Source organism: Fulmarus glacialis, unplaced genomic scaffold (genome assembly GCF_000690835.1).
Source record: "Fulmarus glacialis isolate BGI_N327 unplaced genomic scaffold, ASM69083v1 scaffold14298, whole genome shotgun sequence".
NCBI lineage: Eukaryota > Metazoa > Chordata > Aves > Procellariiformes > Procellariidae > Fulmarus > Fulmarus glacialis.
The window spans coordinates 18,299-41,852 of record NW_009230233.1 but is presented as its reverse complement, the minus strand read 5'-3'; the positions used below and the strand labels follow the sequence as shown (position 1 = coordinate 41,852).

The window sequence follows — 23,554 nt, the reverse complement described above, 5'->3', positions numbered from 1 at the left end:
AGAAGGATCCTCTGATTTGAATGAGAGTCAGTTAAATTCTGAAGGTTTTTTCCTACCAAGCCAAACCAGTGCCAGTACTTAAACATCAGAAGACTCCATTAAATTTGTAATTCTTTCATGGAAATCAACTAATATCTTCGCCTAATGAATTCAAATAATTGTTATTATGGCCCTCCTGTCCTTAGCAAGGTATACAGAAGAGAGTTATGTATCTTTGTATTGTGATATAAGGGGAAGCCTTGCTGGAGTTGACTTGAATATCAAATCTATCAGATTTTATTACAAAATGGAGGGCCTTGCTTTAGGGTGTTGTGTCTGTGTGTTGTCATCGCCTCCCTCCCGTCCCCCCCAACCCTTAAAGAGGGGAAAAAAAAAAAAGAAGAAATGTTTGGAAAATGGTTTGTTTTTCACAAAATTTTACTGTCTTCTGAAACATGCATATTTCAATAACTTAAATAATTACTTTTTTGCAACTCTGATTTCCAGTGTTAATTATTTTGATTCTCGTGTGTGAATACATTTCCATTGTAGGGAAGCATAGCTACTGGGCTTCTGAGAAGAAAAATCCTTTTTCTGTTTGTTTTTAAGCTGGACCCTCCATCCCCTCAGTAGTGGCATATCCCAAAAGAAGCCAGACTAGTACTACAGACAGTGACCTCAAAGAGGAAGGAATTCAGTCAAGAAAATCCAGCAGTAGCGCTGTTGCAGGAAGAGGAATTGCACCAGCAAGTCCAATGCTTGGAAATGCCAGCAATCCCAATAAGGCTGATATTCCTGAACGTAAGAAAAGTTCAGCTGTTCCTAGTGTAAGTAGAAATGCTTATTTATCAAAACCATGAAATGTTTTTGAGGGGTTAAAAAGTGTTAAACCTGTGATTTATCAGTGGTGTCGGTTTTACTTTTCGTTCATCAAGAGTAAATGTAGGTATTTCATGCTCTTGCCTCTTTTTTTTTCCCCTGCTACTCAAGTTACCTGTTAATATTCCTGAAGTAATTAGTAGGTATTAGTAATTAGCAGTAGCAGCTGTTAGTGAACAGACATAATTTGAGTATAAAAAAAAAAAAAAGAAACTGAACTCAGTTGTCTGTCTCCTGAAATTTCGTGTGAGTTAAGTTATTTCTTATATCACCAACTACTCTTCTGTGGCCTCTTGTACAGAAGAATGAAATCTCTATTTGTATTACCCTATTTTATAGTTTCGTATGTTTAAGGAACCACCTAATCTTTGCTCTCAAACAGGCTATTCCAAGTCATAGTTACGTATATTAAGATTATGAAACAAATGTAGCTCTAGAAACTGTTCAAAGGTGTCATTTCAACCTGTGTTTAAAAGCAGCGTGCCTGGCTTTTGTCCTCGTGGGCTTCCCCCACCCACCCCTAAACTCCAACAACAACAACAAAAAAAAACACTCCAAGGTGTATAACTAGTGAATTTACAGGGTTGAGCAGTAGGCAGTGAGCCGAAAGAAAGAAAATCCTTTGTTCGGTTTGGCTTTAACTTGTATACTCTGTGGTGCCTCCCTCTGAGGCAAAGTGGAAATCTGTTTTCATGTAATAACTCTTGAGTCTTGTAACATTTAAGTTCTAAAACTTTGGGATTTTGTATTGAAAAACTTCCTTCTTTTCAGGAGAAATAACTTCCCAGTCCTTTATTTAACTTGCACTGGAGTGATTTTTTTTTTTAAAACTTATCCCACAAAGCTGTCAGAATGTTTGGTCAGAAACTCAGCACCATTACTTACAAAAAATGAGAACAGAACTTCCTGAGCTCACAGCTTTTTGACCATCTGAAGCAAAAGAAGTAAAATAAGATTTTACTTTGTTGGTTCTGTAATGTCAGTTGGCTCAGTGGCTGATAGTGGCTGGAGGATTTCAGTCAAAGAGATTCCTTGGAAAGACACATCTGCTACTGCAGCAGCTGTTATTCATAATGTGAACAAGAGCTCATGATTTTGGGGGACCCTTTTTTTGATTTTTGTGGTCCCTAGCCCTTTCCCTTCTTGGTTTTTGATCAGTCCAGAAATTGTTAAGATTTTGTTTCTTCTTACATGACAGTTCTTAGCTACTGAGTCTCAAAATGGTAGGATAATCAAATCAGTTTTGTCCTACATTGGACTTTAGTTAGTATTGTGTAGTGCCTTATTCAAGAGCTTTGCATCACAGTTACAACTTATTTTACATTTAGTATCTTTAGCAGATCAAAATACTGTGCTACACCACTCCCAAATCCTGGGGGTTTATTCCAGTAGTCTTATTTCAAATTTCATACTACTGTAGCTGAAATAAAATTTCAGCTCATAACCATAGGATACTTCTCTCTTCTGATTCAGTGTGCACCTGATGTAACTGATCTTTTACAAGCAGTGGTACAAGGTGGTGAACATGGAATCAGACTTATGTCACTCAATTAATTAGTGTTTAAAATTGTCTCTGTTTGTAGCTCTTCATGTCAGACTGCAAATTCTTTTTTTTCTTCCCCGCGCCCCCCACCTGCTAGAAATTAGTCTTGCTTTCTGGCTGTTGGGGATGGAGCGAAGCACTGACTTTTTACACAATTCCTGGAACTGATTAGGGAGTTTTATTTCTTACAGTATTGGCATGCATCTAGAACGGAAAAAAGGATGTTGGAGTTACCTGTATTGTCCTGAAGTTGAAAAAAGTCTGAGGTGAAGAGAGTTTGTGTTCTCACTGGGCACTTTAGTCCTAAAATCAGTAATCTGATGAGAAAATCACTGAAGAGACGGAAAAATACTGTTTAAAAACAATTATTACTTTAACAGACAAGCAAAAGTGGTAGAACTGGTCCTCGCTGGAGACCCTTAACCAGTTGTGTGCTGCTCTTAATAAATAACAGTGCTTGCAAGCATGCACTTAAGGATAAGAGTTGTGCTTGTAGAGTAGATAGCTAAGTCTGGGCTTGGAATAAGAGGCTCCAAACTGTACTTCTAAAGTTGACAGAGCATTTAAACTCTTGCAAACTAAATAGTTCTGCAAGCTGAACAAGTGCACATCAAAAATCTTCGGGTTCATTGGGCAAATAGCAAATTAATAATGAAAACCTGCTACAGGGGTTGCATAGTTAGCAGCAACTAATGGCTCCTTGTTTTAATAACTCCTTGTTTATTACTCACAGCTTTGAATTTTTCCTCAATGCTTGTAATAAGGTTGTCCCAGAATCCTTAATACAGCTTTAAGAAAACTGGAAGAGGAGAATAGAGGGTATGTTTGGAAAATCATTTAGGACTAAAAAACATACTAGTGCTTTTAAGCAAATAGATGGGTTCATTATTGTAAGTCAGAAGCTGATTCTTTGAAAGTTTTTCATCAGTCCTCGCCCTGGTGTCTCTTAATGTGAAAACAGCCTGCCTAAGCAGCGGGCACAAGACTCTCTAGGTAAAGAGGAGGACTCTGTACCAAAAATTCATCCTTTGTGCTGTGATTGCACCTTGTGCATATGCTCAGAAGTCTCAACATGTGCTTTTGCAGTGTCAACACCTCCTGCAAAGAAGGCAGACAATGCCACGAGGATGAACTTATGCAGTTAACCCATACCCTGGGGGTTGTCATTCCATCAGGGAGTGTGGTGCTGTTGACACCAGTTTCAGGCTTCCTGTGCTGTGCAACTAAGTCATGTCCAGAGATTAATAGTCTGTAGATTGGCTGAACAAAAGAGTTGTAGCTGAAGGACTTCCTAGATGAATCATGAAAGGAGGTCATACACTAAAAAGTGTAAAGGCCCCAATACCAAGAGTATATTCTTGCTAAAACTGAAATTTGAAAGCTTGAAATGCTTAAATCTCCTCTCGCAACCTCTGAAATATGAGCCAAACAAAAGAACATGTATACTGATCCTTCTGTCTTTGTATTCCAGAAAAAGAGCTGGGAAAGTGCATGTCCTCTGATTTCAGATATGAATACCAAAACTTGTCCACTCCCAAGCCTGAAAATGCATAATCTTTAAAGTTTGTTCCAGCACAGAGATTGCTGTCTTGACCTTATAGATGTGCAACATCACAGTACATTTTAATGTTATGTGGTGTCTTCTTGAAGGAAACACATGTTCTAAGGGAGCAGGTGGAAAGAAGCCACCCATTATTGTGCATATTTCCCACCAGAAGAACAGTCGAATATTCTAGGTGCTTTGTTTTCTAATATGTTCAGGAACACAGAACAAAATGATAAGCAAATATTAATATTTAATAGTTCAAAGTACCATTGGTTTGCAAGGACTCCACAAAGTGTCTTGCACAGCGTGGCCTCATGAACATATACACAAAACTTCACTCTAGGTACACAGCTTTCATTGCTAGCCAGTTTAGTAAAGAGAGGGGAATTTGCACAATGGCAAATGTCAGAGGAAAGTAGAAGAATCAATGCTTTTTTTTTAAATAAACAGATTTGAAGAAGAGGGGTGTGTAAGGAATAAAGTACAAGGCAAGGGCCAGGCGGACTTTTGCTGATGCTTGGCTCATGCCTGTCCCTAAGGAATATCCAGTGAAGACTTGGGAACCCTTGAGACAACTACATGCATCTTATGGTTTAATTAATAGTTCTGCTAATCTGAAATACTCTTTATACTCTTCGTACTTTTTAACACCAGGAGGTTGCACAGTTCACTTTTTCATTTTTATTTGTACATTCACATAAACATGTGTGACAGATCAGCAGTCTTTTAAACAGACAAGATGGCTTCATTGTTAAATCTGCAGCTCAGGGATTGCATTGCTTGAGACTCTCTATATAGCCTTATATTTTGCCTTAAGGCACTGGAGGAGCTTTTGTTGATTATTGAGAATACTCCACTTTAACAGTTTTATTTCAGGTTCGGAAACAAAAAAAAGGTTTGGCTACTGTCCTTTTGTGCTTGAACTGGTTTTTCCTTTCTTTCTTTTTTATCCTTCTTCCCGTGACTCTCTACTGTGACCATTTATGTGAAACCTTTTCTTTCTAAAATGCTATTTAAAAATCCGCTGAATTTCCCTTGTCTATCATAGCAGTAATTCTTCAAAGAACTCCAAAAGGTTAGTTGAGCATGAAGTCCCCTGCCTGATTCTTAGTGGCCATCCTTACTCAACATCTGCTTATCCAGGTGCTGACCAGTCATTCCCTTAAGCTAGCCTCCTCCAAGATTTTCCCCAGCAGTGATGTTTAAAGTTAATAGCCTATTTTGCTTCCTGCTTTGCCCCGTGATCCTTTTCTTTAAAGAAAATTTTTATAGGTTTTTTCCACTTTCCAACCATATGCAGTTTCCTGTGTTATGTTCTTGGGGTGGGGAGAAAAAATCCAAGGCTTGCTGGCTCTTACTTCCTCTACAACCTGGGGGTGCATGTTTATCTGGACCACCATGCTTTTCCTACAGTAATTGCATCTAACTTTTTATAATTCTGTTATCTGTGAATTACCTAGCTTCTCAGTCGTTCCTGGAAAATTGACCGCCAACTTGGGCATATCTCCACCCTCTTTCTCTGTAAAGACAGAGGCAAAGTAATTCTATTTCTTTTCTCCCCTCTAAAGTAAGGTCTGTAGTTTTAAGTTCCCCTGGTTCTCTTGTCCTCAATGTATTATGCTTGTATTTAAATGTATATTTTTTAAAAAAATGTCTTATTAAAATTCTCTGCAATTTGTCTCTTCAATTTGACTTATTCTTCCCTGTTTTTAAAACTTGTCTAGTGTTTTCTAGTATTTTAATATTTAAAAGTCCATGTTTACCTTCCCACTGAATTTTACTACATTTGTTTCTTAAGTCTTTGCTTTTCCTATCTTGTTTAAGGGTATGATTTTAACTTAAAGGAAAATTCTACAATCTACAAGTGGTAAAGTGTTTAAAAAATAGGCTGTAAACACATAGGCTATCCAGATGTAGATGAATGCTATACATGCTGAGAATTTGTAATTCAGAACATTGGTAATTAAAAACTTTTAGCAATATTAATTTTGAGCCATCAACATGAAATACAAGAACAACTTCTTAGAATTATTTTTTCTGATTGCATTATTCCTTAAAAATACTGGAAGGTGTTTGTATATTAACTTAATTATTTTAAGTTTTATAACTGTGTAGAACTAGCATGAAGTAAAACAGCCTTCAATTATATTGAACTTAACCCCAGAAGAGCCTTTTGTGGGGAATAACAAGCCTATGTTTTTTAATTGTAGAATAATACTGCCCCTGGAGCAATGACACGGCGCAACACATATGTTTGTAGTGAAAGAACCACTGCTGATAGGCATTCAGTGATACAAAATGGCAAGGAGAACAGGTATATGAAATATCTTCCTACGGTGTATGTCCCTTGTCTTCACATTTCCAAAAAATTGTAACGCCTAATTTGAAAATCAGTAATATTCTAGTTTAATTCTTAATGAAAGGTGAGTACAGATCTTTGGTTATGGAGCACCTGTAAGTATGTTGGGTTTTTTTTTTTCCTGTGCTTAATTCATACAGTCTTTATACTTGGAATGTAAAACGAAGATCCTAATTTCTGGTTTAATACATGTCATATTTGTACAGCCTTCATCTTTAATCAGTTGTTAACTCCTGTGGCCAAACAATATATTCTTGCAGAAGAGGCTTGTTTAGTGTCAAACTACGAAGTCCCTCTCTCTTTGGCCATTCTCTTCTTACATTTCACTCTAAACTGTACTTTGTTGGGATTATTTGGAATACTGTTTTTTCTACAAAGTCTCAGGGAGAAACTCATTTTTTTCTGAGCAGAGATGGATAGGCCGTTGTCTTGGACTACGTTCCTTACTGATATCCTTGTAGCACTCCTAGTATTTTCAGAACTCATCTTGACAAGGGAAGCACTGATATCTCCTCATTCTGAGTGAAAACAGTCAGAGAAATAACAGCTTTCCTCTCACTTTACGGAATGAAAGCCTGACTTGAGCATGCAATGGAATTGGAGTTAACCAGTTCATGTGTTAGCACCATAGCCACATCTAGTCCCATCCTTCCCTGTGTATCAAAGACTGAGGAGAGCAGTAGAAAATAAATATAATAGTGAATGTAGACAATCAGGTACAGAGTAACACTTTTGAAGAATACCACCACATTTCCTGGCTGGCTGAGGTGTTTTAAGTTCCAACCAGCTGTTCGTCACAGAATTTTACTAGTCTCAAAAGCCGGTAACAATTAAGTAGTTGACCATTGCCAGAAGAGCACCCAGATAGCTAGTACTTCATAAAAATGCTTAAGCTTGGAAGAATGTGTACCTCTCTCCTACTCTTCCCAATTTTCTCCACCTCTTCCTAATTTTATGATATATTGTAAAGGGTGGGAAGAAAATACTTTTCTTCTAGCTAGTGTTGAAGTTGGTGAAAGATGTGCCATTTTTTGCACAGAATTTTTCCCCTTCCTTTTGGCAGCTTATAAGGAAGAGCAGCGAAGTTGTGATGTTGAATGGAAGTCTGTCTGTCCCTTGTTTGACCCCTGGAGCCTAGGGATAAAGAACGTGATTTTGACCCTGTCTCTTCCTCCTAGCTTTCTGCAAACTGAAAGTGATTAAGGAAAAAGTCAAGTATAAGTTTGAAGAGTGCCAAAAAGTCTAGCTGGCCAGCTGGGCCTGCAGTCAACTGTCTTGTGAAGTTCAGCACAGCTATTTGGTACTGTCTCTTAGTGTGTCTGTTTCAGCCTTCATTGATTAGTCCTTAATGTTACCAAGTTTGTTTAGATTAAAGCTCACCATCCTTTCTTTGATTTGATATGTTAATAGCTTTTTTCTTTCCAAACTCTCCTTGAAAAATTAATCTTTCTTTCCAAAATAGTTATCAGATTTGATTACCTAATTTCTTGGTTTAATAACATTTTTGTTGATCTTTAAACTAATATCTTTGCAATATCTTGTCTACAATTTCTTTATTACATTTTTGAAAGTTACTAGATATTGTTTACTAGGAATGCTTGAGATTCAGATGTCCCCTTAATTTAGGAGTAATTTCATGCTCCTAAGGAGCTGTCTTTTGAAGTTGTTATTTATTTTTTACCAGCTTTGAGTTTCTCAGCAAACTGCTGTCTTTCTGGTTTGTCACGTATGGGCATTAAGCTCAAATTTAACATTGAGTAGTACTTGGCAACTATATTAATTCCATTTTATATCCATAATTGGTTATCCTTGTGTAATTTACCTTTTATTGTCAATATGGTATCCACACATCATTTGCTTATCCTGCAAACTTTAGCCCTATTTGGGTCATTTGAAATGTCTGAGCATTTATATTTTCATTGTCAGGGGAAAAAAAAATCTTCATAGCTTTTATCACAGTTTGGCACAGTTTCAGAATTACTGTGATTTGGCACAGAGTTCAGAATTTACATCTGAATATATTTTGTTGCTGTAACTGGACAAAGGCTTGACTGATCGCATGAAATGCAGGGACCTTTAATACAGGCTAAATAAACATGGCTGTTGATGGGACTGGCTCTTCACAATGAATTCTGCCTGCCTTCAGGTGTTTCTGTAGTATCTCTAATATTATTGTACTCTCAACTTGGCAGAAAGTAACTTTAGAAACTTGTAATGGTTTTTCTTCTGTGAAGCAAGATCTGAAATAGAACCTCGGCTTTGTATAAATCAAAGGTTTTGTTAAAAATGCTTTCTGTGCTTTTCAGATGTTTATTGGTGGCACATGTTAAAGACAGGAGTAATTACTACAAATTATTTGCTACAGATTGGATTTTAGATTTTCCATAGCCAGTCAGATTCTGACTGTGACTCAGTGAAAACTTGGGAGACTTGCCTTAAAAGGCAAGTTGCGCACATTTAAAGTCTCTATTCTTTTTGTAGAGAAAGTGTTAAAATGTTGCCTGTTCTGTTTTTATCTTGCACATTGAATTCTGAGAAGGCACTATTTTTGAAGGTATGGAAACTTTGAAGAATCAATAGTCAGCTACTGGACTTGATGTTGGAGAAAGTAGTCTTGAAGACCCCATGCCAGACTGGTAGAAGCAAAGGGGTTTTAAGTCTCACATCCCTACTTTAACACATTGTGTGGCTGACACAGGCATTCTGCTGGAGATAACTCTGTTGGCTTTCTTCCAAAGCCTGAGCATTAATTAACACACTTGGGGACTCAATGAAACACTCTTCATAATGATAGGCAATTGCTTTAAATCACTTGTAGCACAAATGATTTACAACAGCCTCAGATTTTTAACAAGCCTTGTCACTAATTGGTGAATGTTAGCCTGGGAACACAGAAAAAGTGAGCTAGTAATCCAAGGAAACTGATTTCTAGCAAAAAGCTTCAGAGGAAGAAATATAAATGCTTTAATATGTGCTCTGGTACCTTATTGACACCTTTAGCTATCACATCTTTGGAGGCAGGTGACTAAATAAAACTTGGGTTTAACATGTTATAAATCTAGATTCTTTCTCCTCTTATCTTTTGCAACAAATTGAGAGAAAGGAGCTAGAAGTGCTCAAGAGGCTAGTGACCAATTGTTTGGGGATTACTTGACTTCGGGCTATTGCTTTTGAGAATGTTCATTTCCTTACAATTTCTTAATACCCTGGGGTAATGTAAAAGCTGGGCTGTGTTGAAGGCTTCGTTGTCGTAGTGGTTGTAGTTGGCATCCTGCTGGATTCAGCATTGTAAAGAGATGCATGCATGATGAAGTTTTGTAGATTCTGAAAAGTTAAAAACAAACTGAAAAGTAGATTTTGCTAACCCTTTTAGCCAGCAGTTCTGATGTCTGAGCTGTGAGGTGTTTTCTAGTAGTGCTTTGAGAGCTAAGCCCGAGAAGTAGGTCAGCTGATACTTGTAGCTGGGCTAGCATTCTCCTCTCCACAGTTTGACATACTAGAATGAGATAACAGGACTTGAATTTCAGTATGTGTAACCATGAACTAACTTGGAATTGAGCAGGCAGTGTCATGAAGCTGTCACTGATAATTACTGACTTCTTAACCTCGAACAATATTTCTGAATTACAATTGCCTTACTTTTAAAGCAAACTTAAGATTAATTATTTATGGTGGTGTAGCCTGAAAGGTCCAATACATCTTGTGGCCTCTCAGTTTTCTCCCATCCTTATTATTACTAGATAATGTGAAGGCTGCAAAGAGTATTTTGGCCCGAAGAAAGAAAAAGATTTCATGCTCCTATTTTAACATATTACACAGCTGGCAGCTTACTGGCCATTCTGCTAAGACAGCACTGTAGACCTTCCTTCAAAGCCTGAATGGTAATTTGGAGAATTTAAGGTTTGTGGCCAAGCAACATGAGATGCTCTTCAACAGTCATACCTCTTCCTTCAGAGAACACCAAGCGATGTTCATTGCCTCCTACATATACAGGTTGATTAATAGTAGCCTTTTTGTTTGGACCTCTCTGGACTTGTTAAAGATCATTATATTGTTGGGTTTGTGCCTGTGAAGTCCCTCAGTTATCAGATGTAGATCAAGATTTGACAGCTTGCCCAACTTATATTGATTTCTTTTAACATGCATACATTCTGAAAACAACATATTTCACTGCAGTAATGGAGCTATCATCAAGTCTTTTGGAAAGTGCAGTTGGTGGGTTTTTTAAATGCATTTTTTAATGTTAAGACCAATATGAATTACATCAGTGCTTTATACTAGTGCTTTGACACAGAACATTGAGTTATTCAGGTTCCGTATGTTAAGGAGGGTATCACTGCAAACTAATGCTAATGGTAAGAGAATGATCACTTCATAGATGTCAAGTGCTATAGTAAGGATGCTTTCTAAGAAGAGTGTAGGGTAGTTGCTGCTATTTACATAGAAGAAGGCTGTTAGAGTTCGTGTTCTGTGATAAATCAGTTAATAGAAGGAAAAGTTTGCTTTTTTTCTATGCAGTAGTTTGTTGTTGGTCCATCATGCTCTTCTTTCTGCCTCTGCCTGAACCCAAACCCTCTCACAGCCTGACAGAAATGTTCGCTTACGCAGCTAGCCCTGCTTCAGTTTGTACTACATCCTTCTCCAGTGTTCGGCTGCGACATCAGAAGTCGATGTCCATGTCAGCCTCTGTGCACACGAAGATGATGTTGCCTCCAATAGACAATGGCGCAGATAACTTCAGGCCTATGTAAGAACCTGAAATCGTTGTGAAACTAACTTTTACCCACTGCTTCTTAACTTTGTGCTGTGGAATTTTAGTCCTAGATTGTTCTAGTATATATCGCCCACAAGATGTGTGTTTCCTCTTTTTTTTTAGTCTTGTTTACATTTGTCTTGTGGTGTGTCAGGCTGTCTGTGACATAATCCTGCAATAATGAACCTGAATTTTTTCTTAGAGTTAGGAGTATTGGACATTCCATATTGTCAAAAGTTTGTGTGAGGCTTCAACTGTATATCCAGAAGGACTTCACTGCTTGGAGTGGTTCGCTTGTAGAGAATTTTGTGTAGGATACTTTCAAATTAGCAGGATTTTCAAAGACGTGTATATATAGAATGTGCAGGGAGAGACACTAAAGTTACCTATTGCTTCTCTTTCCTGGGAGGAAACTTCACTCATCTATCCTTTTATCAGTCTTCTCAGTGAAACATTGTGTGCCTAGTTTATCTGGTCTTTTCCAGGGTACTCCTGTTGCATTTTTCTGCTTATGTAGGTTTCTGTTTCGGCAGCCTTTTAATCCTAACTTCTTACAAGTTTTGATTCCATACAGTGCCGTAATAATGTTGATATTTCCAACCCTGGCCTATATAAAAGTGTCTGCTTATGCTTTACTGTAGAACATAGTGTTTTGTGTTTCCTGCAGAACCGTAGTGCTTCTGTAAAGAAGTTCTAGCATTGTTTTTTGTTTTCTGCTCTAGCACTATTCCCGATCAAAGAACTCCTGTTGCTTCAACTCACAGCATTAGCAGTGCAACCACACCTGATCGTATTCGTTTCCCCAGAGGAACGGCTAGTCGGAGCACTTTCCACGGCCAGCTCAGAGAGCGACGTACTGCTACCTACAATGGACCGCCAGCCTCCCCCAGTCTGTCCCATGAAGCAACACCACTCTCACAGACTCGAACCAGGGGTTCCACTAATCTATTTAGTAAACTAACTTCAAAACTAACAAGAAGGTAAGCCTCTTAAAATGGTAATGCAACATTTCCTTTTTATCGGGTAGTAGACGTACCTAGTAGTTCGTTGCTTAGGTTGTTTTGTCCGCATTCTCTGATTAATGGCTTAACTATTTCTGCAACTTAAAATGCACTGGCTTATGTTTTTTTCATAGTTCTTTTTGGTTACAGCAGCCATTTGTTTTTAGCAGTTGAATCAAATGGGATAAAAAGACAGCTTGGTCTGTGCTGATTTTTCTGTGCTCATCATCCTCATGTCTGAGGTACAAATGCTGCAGAGCTGAAACATTTCAGCTCAGTTCAAAAGCTGCTCACTCTGACTGCGTGGTCTATCAGTAGACGGCATAAACTAGGATCCCAGTCTTGATGTTTAATGTAGCGCTAGGAGCTCAGGTTGTGTTCCTCAATCACTTAGGCTATTAATATTTCCAGAAAACCCTTGCTGGCAACACACAAACAGAAATATCACAGGTGAAAGGGTAGGGGCAGGAGACAAAAGCTGCTTTTGGCAGTAGTACTAGCATAGGTCATATTAAAATAATGTCAGTACTGTGGTTTCAGTCTAGGCGGGAGTCTGGTCAAACCTTGAAAAACTTACTCCTATTTTGACCTTTAGTTCCTGTGCAGATTCTGGTTTCAGTGTGAAATTGTGTTGGTCTAGCCAAAGCCTAGTGTAAGCAGGTGTTGTTCTCGCACTTACGGTTTTTATTCTAATTGGACTTCTAGTTTCAAATCCATGTGTGATTTAAATTAGTTCCTACAAACCCTAAAATTGAAAACCACCTATTTTCCTTCTATATTTAAAACCTGTTTGTTCACATACCGCATACTTCTGATATCCACAGCTTGTGTTTGCAGAAATGAGGGTGTGTTTATCTTTGCCTTAAGATAATCTCCATGCTTTTGTACCCTCCTTATCATGTGAAATTTTTTGGAATATATCATTCTGATCTTGGCCTGCTTGCTTTTGTTTTAGGTTTATATCATATCAGTACCAAGCCTGTCTGTTCTGTGACTATACATGCCTCCCTCTCAGCATCCTCTTCATAGTCTCCTATTCCTACAAAATAATGCTAAGCCAAACTCCAGTTTTTCACAACTGGCTGATTTCAATTTAGAGAGTGAATTTCTTTAAAAATGTAGAACTTGTTTCTGTGAAAAACGAAAACGTGACAGCCTAGCCTTTGGTAAATGTTCTACCCTGCTCAGCTCTCTGCCAGCTAACGTTTCCCTGGGTTTTTTTTCTTTCTTTTTCTGTTGAGAGAGAGAGAGAGAGAGAAGAGATTAATTTGAAAAATTTTTTTTTTTTTAAATTAAGTCATCTGCTTTTTGTCAAGTGAAGTCTTAATCAGAGGCATCCTTTTGGCACATCATTCTTTCTGTACTTTTGTTTGTAATATCCTTACTTAATTTTCCATCTGACGTTCCAAATGTGGACGCTCAAACTGTGAACATGCAAGCTTTTCTCTTGTGCTGCTGAACATACTATTTAGCATTGTGTGTCACTCAGTTGTTTAGGCAGCATTCAAAATTCTGTCATTACCTCCAAGTTTCAACTTTTGCAGTACAGAGTGGGTTTTTTGAAGTTTTTCCCCACTACTTTTGACAATAGTTTAAATTCCATCTGGACTCGATTAAATAACGTGCAGTTGTAACACAATAGTGTTGTTGCAGATGATTAAGTTTGCACTTGGAGGACCTCTTACGGTTGGGGCTCTGTTATGCTAGGTGCTGTACAAACTACTAAGGAGGTGGATAGTGCCATCAAAGGACACGGTTATGTTTCTTCTCTTTAAATAAATTTTTAAAAACCTTAAAACCTGTTAATTTATTCTAGCATTCTCTATGGGGGATCAGAATCCTTTTGATTATGAACTACTTAGGTTCTGGTGTAGGCAATTGTTACAGCTTCTGCTACTAAATTAACTAAATATTTAAGGAAGTTTTTGGCACAACGTGGCTGACCTAATGTTATGAAGGAGGGAAGAAACCTAACTCTGAAGATACTCAAGATCTAATTATAGTAGAGTTACTGATTTTTGCTTTCTATTTGAAATACATGAAGAAAATCCAAACATATTTTAATGTGACCTTGTAGATTATGAGCTCTAAAGTGTTTTGACACCAGTACATATTTTAATTCATAATAACTACTGGTGGCATATTTCCCAGAAAAATTAAGTTTGGAAGTAGCAATGCTAAGAGTTTGACTCTTCAGACCCTAAATCATCTGCCTAATCTCAGAATGTATTGAAGTGTAATTTCATTGTGCGTTTTAAATGAGATCTTTTTGCATGTTTCACTCTAAATGGCTTTTTCAATTTATTTTGTACAAAACTTTTTGTTAATTATTATTTTGGCTTAATTTCTTTTAGAAACATGTCATTCAGGTTTATCAAAAGGTAGGATTTATTTATATTTAAAAAAAAAGTGGCTCCTGCAATTAACAACAGATTTGGCTTTCTAGCCTTGGTTTTCTGAAAACTAAACTTTCTGCTGAGAACTAAATACTTTCTTTCTTGAGAGGAAAGCATAGAATAAATCCATTAACTCATGATGATACTTAAGAATCTGTGGCACCTGTATAACAAGATGCTAAGCATGCCTTGTGAATTCTCCTTTCTTTGATAGAGTTGGTAGTACCAAAGTAATTCTGTTCTCTGTACTAATACACTTAGCATGCTTATGTTTGAAGAATGAGGTGTTTGATAACAATGATGACAGTATAAACAAAACATAAGGTTACAAGCAAATAAAGGTAAGTGATGCTAAATTTACGTTCTCTCTCTTTGTTTTATGATATTTTATAAAAAAATCAGTTTGAAGTGTTGTCTGCAGTTGATACAATAGAAAGCATACTGAACACGGTTGTGAATCTAACAGTTTTGATTGTAACATTGAATGAAGATGCAATGGCTGTGTATTTGTTTTAAAATGGGATGCATTTGCTGAAGTGAATTGCAGCTGAAGTGCAAACAGAGCACTTCAAGTTGTAAACAAAAAGTGTAACATCTATGCAAATTTATTAACAAAAGGAAAAAGCTCAGAAGGCTGATTCACATTTCAAGCCCAAAGGATTGAGTTTAGTTTTACAATTTGGGAATGAATTAAGCTGCTATATATCTTGTTAATCCATTATGACTCATGAAAGTTGGTTATACAATTTTGATCCGCAGGTAAATTTTCCAGTAGAATTTTGTAATGCTCTGCTTAGTTGTATCATATCTTGGAGCTTCTTAAGGGGTGGTACTTTCAATTTCCAACTACTGGTCAAAAATAGGGAAACAGGGCCAAAAACCAAACATCTGTTTTAACTTTCAAAATGCAAGGCTATGCATGTGACTGTAATTTGAAGTTTGTCACACCATTTCAAGGAAATACTTAGATTAGGGAGACATGAGATATGTAAATTGCTGCCTAAATTTGGGGTTATTATGTACAGTCCGAGTCTAAAGGTACCCTACCCGATTAAATGAGTAAATTCCACGCCACAGTAATAATAATCAGGGCTCTTCCAAACATGACTATGTTTAGAACTGGTGTTGGTTGGGTTGTCTGGCATTGTCACAGCTGACTTGAGAAAAGCAACATGCATCAACTGTTAGTTAAGGAAAGAAACCACCCAACACAGTATATAGATGAAACTGAGCAGGGGCAATAGTTTTAACCCAGCGTACATCGTGAGCTGTGGGGTGCATACCACTTTGTGAGAGGGAGCTTTCATCTCCCTATAGTCGCATTCCTTGTAAAACAAAGGACTGTGATCTGTGCAGCCCTCACAACTGGATGCATATAAGTTTGTTACTCTGCTGCTCTAAGAAAGATGAAAAATGCTAATATGAGTACAGTTTTAAACTAGAAGGTTACTGTTCAAATTTGAATCTTAAAAAAGGTAATTTTTTAGTCATTGCTAAAAATTTTCCTTTGACTTGAGGCCAGGAATCTCAGACTATTGTGGAAATAGCTGCTGCAGCTTCCATGAATATGTCTTTTGGATAAGAGATTTGCAGTCTTACACCACCTACACAGGACCAGATTGTGCTTTTTAAATTGTTTTAAGTGTGCGTGGTGTCCCTCCATACCTGATCTGTATGTAGGTACAAAATTAAATTGAAAATGTTGGGGGTTTTGGCAATTGCCTTTCCCTTTATATGCTGTGAATCTTACCTAAACTCACTGTCTTTGATACTGAAGGAACTACTGTAACCCAAATATATATAGCACTGCGACATAATTCTAGGGAGCTGAACAAAAGTAGATAATCAGTTACTTCTTTTAAACTACTGAGTTCTAATATTGTGCTTGGTACACGGAGGTATAAAATATATATATCTCTCTCTCTGTCTTGTACCATGCACTGTCCTTGCCAATCTGCATATTCTGGAAGTCTAACTTTTTTTCTGACAGCAAAAAACACTTTCTGTTCTGGATTTTATTGCAGCATCTTTTCTCCATTTCGATAAATTGATCTTATTTTAGCGTCTTGCACTTTTTGCTGTTTTTCTGTATCTCTTTAGACAGTTTTCTTTGTGTTTATTTGGATTTTTAATACAGAGTGTACAAAGATGTAAAGAACAGAAAACACAGCATAACTCAGGACAGATGTATGGAAACATTCTTATTTTTGAAAGCGTTTCACAAACCATAAAGGAGATAGTGTATGGACATTGCATGACAAATGAAAACATAAGTTTCCTATATATTTCTTCCATTCTCAAGACCAGGGAGCGTCTTGGTCCATAAAATTAATTTATGTAAAAATACAAGCAAAAGCAGAAAATCTAGAACATAAACTAGCAATTTGCAGTTCCCGCAGAAGTGAAGATTGTAGTAGCGGTGAGAAGGCCTCAGGGCTGCATCTGACTTGCAGACCCACCAAAACAATACTGGCAGTACAGTAAGTGACTGTTCCCAAAGCACCAGTGCTGGGCTGTAGAACTAGACCATAACCGTGTCCTTCGTGAAGGAAGGAGCATCTAGAGAGACTGGCACAGCTCTCCAGAGCTTGGCATGATGGCTCATATTTGAGGGTGTGTGTCACCGAATGCAGTTGCTCGTGCTAAATGAATGGATGCATGGAAAAACTGAAAGAAGTAAGGATTTTCTGAGAGGCTTCCATGAAAGAGTATTTATTATTTCAAAGTGGCAAGTATTTTGTAAATAATGACCTTTCTTAGATTTAGAGTATAGTGGTTTAGAAACTGAACAGTTTGGCTTAATTTCAACCTAAAAAGGGTCTAAGAGCATCATTAGGGATTTTTCCTCCCAGACTTTTCTGGACAGATTCCAGTAACAGTAAGACTATTCATTGCTGGGGAGACTGGTTATGCTCTTGTTTTCTACAACCTGTGGCAAGTTTTAAAAAAAAACCAAACCCAAAACCAAAAAAAAACAACAACAACCAAAAAACCACCACCAAAATCCATAAATGCTTGCAGCTCTTAACAAAGCTGTCGTCTTCCACTTCATAGGAACACAGTAGGCTCTTTAAAGTTCACGTACTCTCAATTTTTCAGTTGAGTAGTTGCAAACTTGTTGCTTGCTTTGCCCAGTAAAACGAGCTTTTCCCAGATAATCTGAAAGGTGTGGATTTGTTCAGTTGGTACGCATGATGGTTTCTCCCTTCCACCTACCCCCTTCTCAGTCCTGCAGAGTTGTTGTAAAAGGTGAGTTCATGGCCTGCATATGCAGACCTTAAAAATCTTTTTCTACCTTCTCCTATATCCACGATAAGTGGCGTGAGATCTCATGAAAATAACTACCACTAAAACCCACTTTGAAGCGCTAGAATTAATTGAGGACTTGTCAGTTTTCTTATTATCTTCCTTATCCTTTTTGCTTGTTACAGCTGTTCGTTAGTCAATGGCAAACGTTTCCTAGCAGAGACCTGGTTGTAACCATGTGCTGTGCAGTACCTCAGAGAGCAGGGTTCTGATCGGATGCTGTTGTAACAAGCAGCTCATAGCTGAGTGACTTACTACTTTCTCAATTGGATTTCTATTGCAATAGCAGTGTGAATTTTGAACGAGGAGCAGGCTCCATAGCCTATACAGTGAGTGCTGCCACCATGCTCCTCGTGGTGCTAGCACAGCGTCTGTTCCCTTGTGACAGGGACTGCAGAGAATCATCTTACAAGCCTGTTCCCTCACCGCAACCCTCAAAAGGAAAGAAAGGAGGAAATTAAGCCTTGTAACACCCCACACACCCTGATATAAATACCACTGTGCATCAAAAAATAAGCTTGCTGTCTTACATTCCTATCCCTAGACACCTGTCAACCAAACTGCTTTAATAGTTTACGTTACTCAGTGAAGCCATGTACTAGCTTAGAGTAGTCTTGATAAGAGCCTTATAAAGGCAGCTTCCCTGTGAGCAGAATTAACACTGAGATGTTGAACCATGGTACTGCAATAATGGGAAGGTAGAGGAAGGTGATTTTCCCCTTAGTTCTGCTTGATAATGGGCTTTTAAAAAATGGTAGTGATCAGCAATGTAGCTTTAAGGAATGCAAGAAGACAGAAGGCTTAAGCTTACTCTTGGATGTGGAAGATGCATCAGTGTGGGAATTAATAGGATGGAGTTACCACAGCTTGAGAAATCTTGGATTTACCTCTAAACTTTTGTTAAAAAGTATATGCATTAAGGTATTTGGTATTGTTTGAACGCCTAATACCTCAGATCTGATGTGTGTGCAAACACACAGGGTGACCAGACTTGTCTGTAAATAGTGTATTTTTTCAAATATACATTGTATTCCCAGATAAAACTTTTAAATATCATTAACCTAAAAATAATTGGGAGTTACTTCTCTTTTAGGAGGTACTTACTAAATAATACAATAACTTAATACACTTTGTAACTTTAGTTTCACATTTTCTGCTTTTAGAAGTTCAGCTTTATTCAGTGAGTTGTACAGTATTAATATACATAATACATTGTAAAAAATAGTTATGGTCTTTTTAAAAACTGTAGCTTATAGACTGCCATTTGGTTTGACAATATGTTATATTCTGACTTTGGTCTAACCTACGAAGTTCTTTACATCTTTGTTGCTTTGTATTTTAACATGCCTTTGGTATGATTGCAGTATCTTTTAGCAACTACTCAAGATATTGTATATTGTAGTGTAAGATTTGTCTTCTCTTTCCCACTTCCTTTTGCTTCTGCATTCTTTTCAATGAGGCTCCCGACTGAATATGAGAGGAACGGGAGATTTGAGGGCTCAAGGTGAGGGTAAAATTTTTGTTTAAAATGTTACTTAGGTGAATTTGAACCTTTCTCCCCTTGGTTATGTGGCGTAGTGGCTTCAGGCAGCAGCTTTTGTTTCGTGTAAGGCTTTGAAACTAAACAAAGCATTTCTGTCTGCAAAACAGCTATTAAAGCACTGACTGACTTGGTTTCTAAACTTTCATCTTTCCTGTTGCCTTCTCCCTTGTGTGTTTTTTTTTTTTCATTTTAGTCATTATAATTTGCTGTTGTCTTGTAGATGTCTAGGTAAGTGGCCTCTAGTGAGGCTGCAAACATGTGGGATAACCACTGAAGGGTGATAAGATATTTTTCATCTCCAAAATCACAGATAGTTAAACAATATTTTTCATGTGTACTTTTCTTCCAAAATCTGCGTATCAAAAAATACTAGAAATGATCAAACTTGTGCTGGTTCTGCCAGCTGTTTTCAAGTATAAAAAGCTTTCAAAAATAAAATGAGCATTGAATAAAAATTGGTCTTCCCCCTGTCCCCTTACAGCCTTAGTAAATTAAAATCTTAAAAGTTAAAACAAAGTACTCCTTAATTTGCTTGCTGAATTTTATAACATCTGGCAAATCACGTAGCTGGATTTGACAGCATAATCCTATGACTCTTGCAGTTACTGGAAGTCTTTCTAACAGAACGTAAAATTATAAAATAGGTTATCTTTGAGAAATACATTTATTTAGTTTTGACCTTGCTATCACTTTTTATTTAACTTTTTCATAATTGCCTGCTTAATGGTGGTAGAAAAAAAGCATTGTGTAATCAGAAATTCATTGCCAACTATTTTAAAAAGCAGCTTGACTTAATATTGTAAATTGAACTTTGAAGCTCAACATGAGACCTAAACTGCACGGGGGTTGGGGTCAGTTAGGTTAGGTATTTTCAGAAAATATTTAAGCATGACAGTCAATATATTTAAGCCTCTTGTCCTGAGGACAAGTAAATTTGAAGAGGCAGCTGACAGTGTGCAAATATTCATAAAGCAAATCTGTCATATTTTTTCCCTGGAGGTCCAAATGTAGTTCCTTATTCTTTAGCTGCATGACCACTGATTTTAATTGAAGTAGAAGAATCATTGCAAACTAGAAATTTCTGGAACGTTTCTTTTCTTTGTCCTGTATAACTTTATTTATCCTTACCAAAGGAAAAGCTTTTTTTATTTTAAAAAAAAAAAAAAAAAGTTGCAGACTTGGGAAATGCAGCCTCAATATTTTGTGCTTTATCTCTTAAAGCTGTGACAGTAATAGGAACCCTATTATTTGCCATCTTTGCTAACAACGTTGAGGAGGTGCCTTATAGCAACTTCCAACTCTCATTCCTGCATTTCAGCCTCAAAGGCATTTAGCTGCATAGCTTGTAGCCGCAAAAGATTTCATCACTTTACCTCTATCAGTCATTGGTATTAAAATCACTGACCAACTTAGAGACGACGTATTTCCCCCCTGCTGAAGGTAACCCCAGTAGCCTACAATGTGGTGGGTCTCTAGTGATCATCTCAAACACTTACCAGTGCAGGCAGGCCAGAGTGAAAACCAAACCAGCCTAGAACTGGGTAGCACATGTTGGCCCTGGGGCAGTAGGTGGGTGACCCCTGGCAAGGTCCCCCTGTCCTGCTGTCCCTCCTCCTGCTTGCAACTAACTACTGTGGGACTCCATGGGCCCTCCCAGTGCTTGGTCTCCAACCTGCTGCACAGGAGGAGGTGCAGAGGAACCCCCAGGATCTTTCTGCACAGGCTCATCCCCGTTGCATGTGAGTGGGCACTTCTCGTGGGCTGGCACTCCCACGACCTGTGCTGAGCACCCTTTTGTCACAATTCGCTGCTATTTGAATGTTCCAGAAACTTCTAGCGCAGAGCTGGTGTTTCAGCCGTCCATGTGGCCCAAGAATAGGGGTTTGAGCAGAACCTGCCTTAAAAATCAGGTCATAGATGATGCATGTAGTTCTACCTCCGCAAGGTCATTTCCCTCATGCTCCTGACTCCGGTGACTTCCAGTTGTGTCACCCATCATACCATACCTTCGTTTCAGCCCCAACAGCTAATGCTTTACCTCGACTGTGTGTTTGTACAGCAGCTAGGAAAGCGGGGCATTGCTCGCAGCCGGAGCCTCTAGATGCTACTCTAATACCAGTAGTGTGCGTTTAGTTAGCTTCACTAACATCAAACGTGGCTGGCCCTGCTAACTAATGAATTCCTGTCTTTCAGCCGCAATGTAGCTGTGGATCAGAAGGACGAGAACAAGGAAGCCAAGCCTCGGTCGCTGCGTTTTACTTGGAGCATGAAAACCACCAGCTCCATGGATCCCAATGACATGATGAGGGAAATACGAAAGGTCCTGGATGCCAATAATTGTGACTATGAACAAAGAGAGCGTTTCTTGCTTTTCTGTGTCCATGGAGATGGGCACGCGGAAAATCTTGTACAGTGGGAGATGGAGGTGTGTAAACTGCCAAGACTGTCCCTGAATGGAGTTCGCTTTAAGCGGATATCGGGAACATCCATAGCTTTTAAAAATATTGCTTCCAAAATTGCCAATGAGTTAAAGCTGTAACAAGAAAAATAGTTAAGTTGTAAATTAGTTAGCAATTTCAAGTGTTTTTGAGAATTCCAATGGAAATGTATAGAATAACATTTAGGCAATAACTTCTGCATCCTTCTGAATAGTGATATTAAAAAAAAAAAAAAGCTGCTGAGCTGGGAGGGAGAGTTGGACTTTTTTATAAGTGCACTACAGCATTAAAGTTGCCTACTATGTAAAATATTACCCCTTCTGCTTTATTTCCATTGCTCCTAAGTCTTTGACAAGAAATTGAAAAACAGAATATATTCATTTAAATATGCCTCCTGTTTGTGTGGACGTGTGAATGTACAGTATGTGTGTATAATATATAAAGTATTATATGTAAACAATTCATTTACAACATCGAGCTGTACCAGTACCTCTTTTTGGGCTAATTTTGGTGCTAAAAATTGAAATGGCCAAGGAGGAAACACTTGAGTTAATATTTAAAATAACTGAAGCGATAACCAGTAAATGCAGGTTTACAGTTCACTGCTGTGTTAAGAAAAAAAAGCGTGTGAAGGGTTTGGATTTACGGTTGTGAACATTATTAGTCCTGTTTTCTAAGTAGATCTCATGAGATTATTAAAAATTCACTTTTACTGAGTAAGTCTTGCATTATATTTTGCCCACCTATTTATTATTTAAGTCTGAATCAAATTTTTAAAATGTAGTTGATTTGTGCATTAAAAATTGGGTAACGCTTCCATTCTTCTGCTTCTGCTAAACTACTAAAATTGTATCTTTGTCCTCTTGGCTTATGAGTATTGATTGCAGCTGAGAACACTTTTCTGTTGTTCCACTGTTCCTCTACAGAGTGAGGCAGTCTAAAAGGATGTGCTAAATGCTTACTAGTGACTTTTTCTTTCAGACCAAGTTCTCCACGTTAGTCTAGGTGAGACTGATACAAAGCACAAAAGGACTCTCAAATAACAACTGTGTTTTGATGCAAGTCACCACATCTGAGTCGGTGCCATTCTGAGGTATTGCTGCACATGTGGCAATACTGTCCTTAGCGTTTTGGGTGCGCACAGTATTGAAACCCAAAAGTGGGAATTGGGAATCAAATTGGCTACTGATCTCCTCTGTTGTAACGTCCAACTTGCTAAACTACAGCCATAGGCAGTAGCAGTTAAAACTTTTCCTTGCAGCTCTCTTCCAGCGTGCTTCCACTTGGCTCTGGTTGTATTGCTTTGATGGCTTTGTGCCAGTTGTGTCTCTAGCTTCTGCTGCAGAGGGAGTCCACTGTCGCTCTTTTAACGTGCAGTGTGGAAACCTACCCTGATGAACTCTTTAATGATCAACTAGCTTTCTGTAGAACGCGAAGCTACTCTGGGATGGTCCCTGCTTTTTAACCATCACTTTGGTGAGCCAGATTTGATTTTGCAAACTAGAATGAAGAGATTTCTTCATGTGTTGTTTCCTACTGATACTCAGTTTATTTCATCAAGGACTTCTGTAGATAATATCCTGCATTATCTACTTGACTTCTTGTATTAATGTTTTATGGTTATTTTTCAGTGAAGCACTTAACATGTACTTAAGATGTGCTTTAAACTGGAGCCTAAATTTGCATTTTAAATTTGCAGTGAGCTAATAGTTATTCATAGTACACAGTTCAGATTTGACCCGAGGTGAAAATGCAAAATCCTTAATATTTTGCAAGTTAGTTCTTGTGATCTGTAGTCTGTGAAGGCAGCA

The 23,554-nt window shown here is 37.9% G+C and overlaps 1 protein-coding gene across 1 annotated transcript; it reads left to right on the top strand.

Moving 5' to 3' along the window:
- Window positions 1-588: 588 nt before the first annotated feature.
- On the top strand, window positions 589-22,463 carry LOC104081411 (MAP/microtubule affinity-regulating kinase 3-like; the record flags this gene model as incomplete). Its single annotated transcript, XM_009584155.1, has 7 exons — window positions 589-806; window positions 6,158-6,261; window positions 10,889-11,053; window positions 11,782-12,039; window positions 14,415-14,441; window positions 19,222-19,266; window positions 21,499-22,463. Coding segments are annotated over 7 exons (1,163 nt in total), but the record flags the coding sequence as incomplete, so codon positions are not given.
- Window positions 22,464-23,554: the final 1,091 nt, after the last annotated feature.